The following is a 7,056-nucleotide window of genomic DNA, read 5'->3' on the forward strand; positions in this document are numbered from 1 at the left end:
CAAGGATTGTCCAGCATACTTCAGTGGCGGCTTGAGATGATGATTGAGGACATCTGTCATAAGGTTTGAAAGAAAGGATAACAAGATAAGAAACAAATTTTCTTTAATTGATCTTACCCCAATCATTTTTTCCCACTTCCTTTTTATAATCGTTAGTTATATTGCTGATTTCACACCAATTTGATGATTTGGCACGTCACATAACCGTATATTCTTTTAGCAAGAAACTTCTAATAAAGTTCCTGTGACATTACTCTCGAAATACTTGTCTCACTATGCCCGCGGAAAACACTATCTTTCTAGACACTTTACATGTTGGGGCAACTTTTTGAAATACACCGGATTAAATGTGCATCAACATTTCAATCTAGTGCTTCATAATTCTGACTTTGGTGGTTGATTTTCACGAGGGACATACGTAGTGTAAACTTAGCTAGACTCATATGACTAGCAGAAGGAATAAGAAATAAGAAAAAGAAAAAGAAAATTAAATTAAGAAGATTTATATATAAAAAAAAAAAAACTGTAAAAATCATCTACTTTAGCGCCGGCTATACACGTGGGATGATTGGTGTCTATGTTAGTGATTTCCAATCAAAAGTGGCTAGAAGAACTATATTGACAAATTGTCAAAAAGTTTAAAATTAAACTGGCTAAATTAAAAGTTGAAAAATGAATTGACCGTCATACAATAAATTATGACTTTTTGGACAATTATTCCAAAATCCTCGTACAAGCACGCATATAGTTTGAGGATCCATAAATTTGACAAATGAATCAACTCGAGCAAAAATGCATATAGTTTGAGGATCCAATTCCACAAAAAGAAGCTAAGGTGCCTAATTCAACATTTTTGAATAGTTTAAGGATCTCCTTAGTAGTTCAAAATATTGTTCATTATGTGCATCAAACTTGTGATCTAATAGAAGACATTTGGGGTTTATTTTATTTGGAAGCGGGTTAGTTCTATGAAAAACTCCAAATTAGTACATCTATGACAAATTTATCCGTAACTAATTTCTTGACCACTAAAAACCCCAAATTGATATACCTTTAACAAATTTACCCTAAATTGGTATAGTTGTGATAAATTTATCCTCTCTTAGGTTCTGTTAAATTTTACTGTCTAATTGCTAAATTGAATAACATGTGATAATTAACTGGTGTGCTAATTTAAGATTTTATTCTCCATTTGTTACAATTGTATTAATTTGAAGTTTTTTGTAATATTAATCCAATTTAATTAAGGGTATATTTGTCACAAATGTAACAATTTGGGATTTTTGGTTGCAAAAATTTATATTTAGGTAAATTTGTTATAAGCGTACCGATTTAGGATTTTTTATAATCTTTTGGGGTAAATTTGCCACTGTGACCAGTTTGGGGTTTTTTATGGTAAAAAAAGTATTTTTGAATAAATTTGTCATAGATGTACTAGTTTGTGGTTTTTTGTAGTATTAACCTTTTAGAAGCTCATAGAATGTGTGCATAAACTCTATCTTAATGAATGAATATACTTGTTTTGACAAAAAAAAAAAAAAAAAAAACTCCTTGGTGGGAAAGATACCCCACATTGCACCCTATAATTTTTATTGTTTCTTGACTTCAAAGCTTAACGCGTACTTTCATTGAAACCTCGAAGTACATTCATACATCTTCAAGTCCAAGGATGTAAAATAGAGGACCAGGGAAAGTTCGGATAATTTTACGGTACTTCCATAGTGGAGTTATTTAATAATTGAATTGTCCATAGGACGGAGGTGTTTAATGCAACAATACTGAAAGTGGGTCACGAGAGGAAATGGGGAAACAACTGTTTCTTATGCTCAACTCTGTCCTCTTGTGGTGGTGGAGCTCAATCCCTAGCCCCGGCGCTTGCTCGCAAAACCAAACGGATTGGCTAGCGTTAGCATCCTTCAGAGATGCAATCCATGAAGATCCATTTGGAGTCTTCAACTCTTGGAATGATTCTGCCCATCATTGTGAGTGGCAAGGTGTGTCATGCAGCAAAAGGCATCCTGGGAGGGTCACGTCCCTAGTCTTGAGATCACAAGGTTTGGGAGGCTTCCTATCTCCTCAAATAGGTAACCTCTCTTTCTTGAGAGTCATGGGCTTGCAGAACAATAGCTTCCGCGGCAAAATCCCACCACAGATTGGTAACTTGCTTCGGCTCCGTGATCTCATTCTTAGTAACAACTCATTTAGTGGGCCAATACCCTCCAATCTTTCCCACTTCCCGAACCTGGAGATCCTAAATCTTGTAGATAACCAACTTGTAGGAGGAATTCATTCCAATCTTGGTTCTTTACAAAGGCTCGAATCCTTGGGCTTGTCTATGAACTATCTTGTAGGTCCTATTCCTCCTTCAATCGGAAATCTTTCATTGCTAGTACTCCTATCCATGGCGTTTAATTCATTGCACGGAGAAATACCTGAGGAATTGTCTAGACTCAAGAGGTTGGCATTTTTCCAAATATCATTTAACAAACTGACTGGCGAGATTTCACCAGGCATTTTTAACATCTCCAGCATTAACTACTTCCAAGTTATGGGGAACCAGTTGCGGGGATGCTTTCCCTCTGATATCGGCACTAGTCTTCCTTCTCTCCAATACATTTTGGTCGAGGATAACTTGTTCACCGGGTTGATTCCGTCTTCGTTAACAAATGCCACTGGTCTTCGTGCACTTTTCCTAAGAAACAACAGTTTCCATGGGCCAATACCCAAAAATTGGGGAAGGCTAAAGGGCCTTTACGCAATTCAACTGGGTTGGAACCAGTTGCAGGATGACTTAAGTTTTATTTCTTCTTTAGCGAATTGTTCCCACTTGAAAACTCTCGCTGTAGAGTCAAACTTGATTCATGGATCGTTCCCAAGATCCATCTCCAATCTCTCCACCAGCATCAACCGAATTGGAATGTCCGACAATCATATCCAAGGAACCATTCCTTCATCCCTCGGAAATCTCTTCAACTTGCTCCACTTAAATTTACAGAATAATTTTCTAACCGATGACCTTCCTGATTCCATCGGAGCACTTTACAACTTGCAGCAACTTTCTTTTGCCGGAAACATGTTTACTGGAGATATACCGTCTTCAATTGGTAACATGACGTCATTATATCTCCTTGACCTTCAATCTAACAATTTCCAAGGCTACATACCGCAAAGTCTCGGCAATTGCAAACAACTAATTGGGCTTGTTCTTACGAACAATAACCTAATTGGATCGATTCCAATTGAAATCATGGGCCTTTCTTCCTTGTCAATAACCTTCCATTTAGCACATAATAATTTAAGTGGATCTCTTCCACTGCAAGTTGGCTTTTTAATAAATCTCGGCATATTAGATCTATCTTACAACAAATTGACCGGATTAATTCCGGCCTCCATTGGTGGGTGCTTGAGATTGGAACGACTTCACTTAGAAGCTAATTCTTTTCATGGTCAAATCCCCAAGCTTTACATTCATTACGGGGTCTAGAAGAGCTGGATCTTTCCAATAATAATTTTTGGGTCCAATCCGAGCTTTCTGCAGATTTCTTACTACTCAAGTACTTGAATATGTCCTTCAATGAACTAGAAGGACAAGTTCCAGAGGGTGGAGTTTTTCTTAATGCAAGTGCTGTATCGATTTCTGGAAATAGACAACTTTGTGGAGGTATTATGGGTCTGAAGCTTCCTCTTTGCAAATCACCAAGCTCTAACAAGTACTCTTCAACCAAGGCCATAGTGATATTTGCGGTAGCTGTCAGCTCATTATGTTTAGCTTTGTTGTTTCTGTCTATATTCTATTACTGCAGAAAGAAGCAGACGACAACCAATGCCTTGACATCATCATCCTTCGAGCACCAATTCTTGAGAATTTCTTATGAAGAACTCTTGAGAGCTACTGATAGATTCTCTGAGACCAATGTGATTGGTAAAGGTAGATATGGCACAATTTATAAGGGGATTCTTGATGGCTATGCCACGGTGGCAGTGAAGGTGCTCAATTTAATGCAAAGAGGAGCTTTGAGGAGCTTTGTCTCCGAATGTCGAACGCTAGGAATCATTAGACATAGAAACCTAGTGAAGATACTAAGTGTTTGTTCAAGTGTGGACTTTTGTGGCAATGACTTCAAAGCTCTAATATATGAGTTCATGACTAATGAGAGCTTGGAGGAGTGGCTGCACCCTGGGACTATAGGACGAGATGATGAGTGTCGTGAATCAAGAAATCTCACACTAGTGCAAAGGTTAAACATCGCCATCGACATAGCTACCGCGATAGAATATCTCCACAAGGATTGCTATCCAGTCATTGTCCATGGAGATCTAAAGCCGAGTAATGTGCTTCTGGACAACGACATGATGGCTCGGGTTGGAGATTTTGGCCTTGCAAAGATCACTTCAACGGTGTCTACTGAAGCCAACGGAGTTCAAGACCAAGGGAGTTCAACTTCAACTGCAGTTAGAGGATCTATAGGCTATGTGCCTCCTGGTATGAATGTCATATTTTCTTGGTTAGTTTCGGTTGTTTGTGACAGTAATATGAGTGTTAATAGTATTGAATAAACAATTATCCTTGATATTGTTCGATGCTTCAGATGCTCTGATACCTCTTTCTCACAAAGCAATTTCCTCTTTAATATTAATAGTAGCATGTCATAATCATAAATGAGAATAAACCATCATAAATTTCATCAACAAATGGATTTTTTTTTTTATCAAAACTAGTGAATCCGCAGCAATAAATGGATTAAACATGTTGTGTTATCTCATAGTCGTATTTTCATTCTCTAGTTCATATTTTATCTCATATTAGGCTCATGCTGTGACAATGGATTGTGATTAATTTTGTCATAAAGTCAATTACGGTACGAGAAATTGACTGAGAACTTGTGATTCACTCTCGATATGCCATGACTTAAGGTCTTGACAATAAGCAATTGATCCCTTACAGTGGACCCTTTCCTGTTGACTTGACCTAGAATCCTTTATTTGTAAAAATATATTTATATGACATGACATTTAAGTAAGAAGCTGTCGGAGGTCTCGAACCCACAAGTGCATGATAATATCACACAACATACACTAATTGACAATACGATGGGCTCTATCCAACTTTCACTCTCCCTAAACTTCTTGTTAAGAGCACATTAAGACAAATTTACGGATTTTGCACGTATAAATTCTTCAGCATCAACAAATCACTCCAAGTCTCTTCTTTTCCCCATGTTCTTCTAGGCATTTTCTTCTCTTCTATCTTGTAGAAAAGAAATAGTGTGGTGTAGGTATTAAATTGAATCCGAATAATGAAAATGATGAGCCTCATTTGCATTCCATGTGTGTCCAATCAAAACCGGCAGTGCAAATTTAGTTAATACATGTACTAAGTGCACTAAATAGTTTCTGCCGAGACCTTCACCACATATATTCTCTTCCTTTTCTGTTTTCGCCTGTACCCTGCTAGAGCACAAAGTCATTATAGATGTTTAGGCAATTTGTTTAGCAAACAGGTGACAACTTTGGGTGCACTAAGTAGTTTTGGAGAAAGAAAATTTCATATCTTGTTAACTGATCTTTTGTGCACTTTATAAATCCTAAAATCTCATTTCTTTACGGTCGACGCATTCCAACTTTTATGACAATTTTTACCACTTTTGCATACGACAAGCAATAAACATCGGTCATAGCCAATAAAATAAACGAAAGCCAAACAAAGAGATATGAAAGAAAAAATCAATAGAGTTTTATGACCCTATGCCATGCGTAGCGAGCCCAACTATGAAGTGATCGAGGGCTTTGGGGGTGACTAGTGTGAGCCCTCACAACTGTCCTTGTCAAGCTCTTGCAAATGGATATCAAGCAAAATCCCATGTGACTAAGAAACTTTTTCTAAACAATTAATTTCAAGAAAAAGTGTATGTTTGTTCCTATTAATGTCTTGATGAAATTTTCAGAGTATGGCATGGGACACGAGGTTTCCACACTTGGAGATTCATATAGTTATGGCATTCTATTATTGGAGATGTTCACTGGAAAGAGACCCACCGAAAAGGTCTTTGGGGACCATCTTAACCTCCACAACTTTGTTCGACTAGCTCTTCCAGATCGAGCATGGGAAATTGTAGACTTCAGGCTTTGGAGTGAAGCTGGTGATCAACATCAAGAGATCAAGATCAGAAATTGCATTATCTCTGTATTCAAAGTTGGAGTCGCATGTTCGATGGAATCACCGCTGGATCGAATGGACATGACCAAGGCAATCAGGAAATTACACTTGATCAAGGTGAGTTACGAAACCAACGAGAGGAGGATAGGTACATAGCTGAATCAATTTTCTCGTTTCATCTTAGAACTCTTTCACTAGTAGAGGAAACCATCGTGCAAAGGGAGTGCTAGCAAATTGACATGAATGTCTGCCTAGCTAGTACGCCCACCCATTCCTGATATGTGTATTTTTAATAACTGCACCAAAATCTATGTTTGATCACCGTAGAAATTGGATGTATGGATTTTAGTCTACCTATTTCCACTAAGTAACTACGTAAAATTTGATGAATTTGCTTATTTGCACGATTCTCTCCATTTCCGATGCCAGCCGCGGATCTTAGTTTATGATATTGGATCTGGCGCTCAGATCGCTGGAGCATTGCCGATGGCTATTGCCCTCCCCCCCTCTCTCTGTCCCCACATGTGCTTGTGTGCTTCACCATCAGCCCCCAGTCAATTGAAGAACAAGCTTGATCGAAGAGTTACGTGACTAGTTTGATCAAATCTAACAAGGATGAAGAGGGAGGCAACCTCATCGCAAGATCATGAGAAGAGGGAGGCTGACTCTCGATGTTGCGGTTGAGCATAAGCTCACTATCAACTGGAAGCCAATGCTTGATTGAATTTGGGCGACATTGCCAATGAAATTCTATTGCAGTCATGTTGCGGACGCCTGAGGCCACCGTGTGCGTCCCTACCTGCTCTTCAAACTTCCTTTTCATAGGGATGTCATTTAATGGAGATAAAAAGTTTACAAACACATAAACGGGACAAGATAAAAATGGAAACTTGCACGTG

General features: G+C 38.2%; 1 protein-coding gene across 1 annotated transcript; it reads left to right on the forward strand.

The window, feature by feature from the left end:
* The first annotated feature begins 1,801 nt into the window (after positions 1–1,801).
* On the forward strand, positions 1,802–6,313 carry LOC104417869 (probable LRR receptor-like serine/threonine-protein kinase At3g47570). The gene is made up of 3 exons (XM_039317796.1): positions 1,802–3,104; positions 3,539–4,483; positions 5,946–6,313. Exons 1-3 carry the CDS (start codon positions 1,802–1,804, stop codon positions 6,311–6,313), a joined length of 2,616 nt encoding a protein of 871 aa, XP_039173730.1.
* Positions 6,314–7,056: the final 743 nt, after the last annotated feature.

The sequence above is a fragment of the Eucalyptus grandis genome, chromosome 7 (genome assembly GCF_016545825.1).
Source record: "Eucalyptus grandis isolate ANBG69807.140 chromosome 7, ASM1654582v1, whole genome shotgun sequence".
Taxonomy (NCBI): domain Eukaryota; kingdom Viridiplantae; phylum Streptophyta; class Magnoliopsida; order Myrtales; family Myrtaceae; genus Eucalyptus; species Eucalyptus grandis.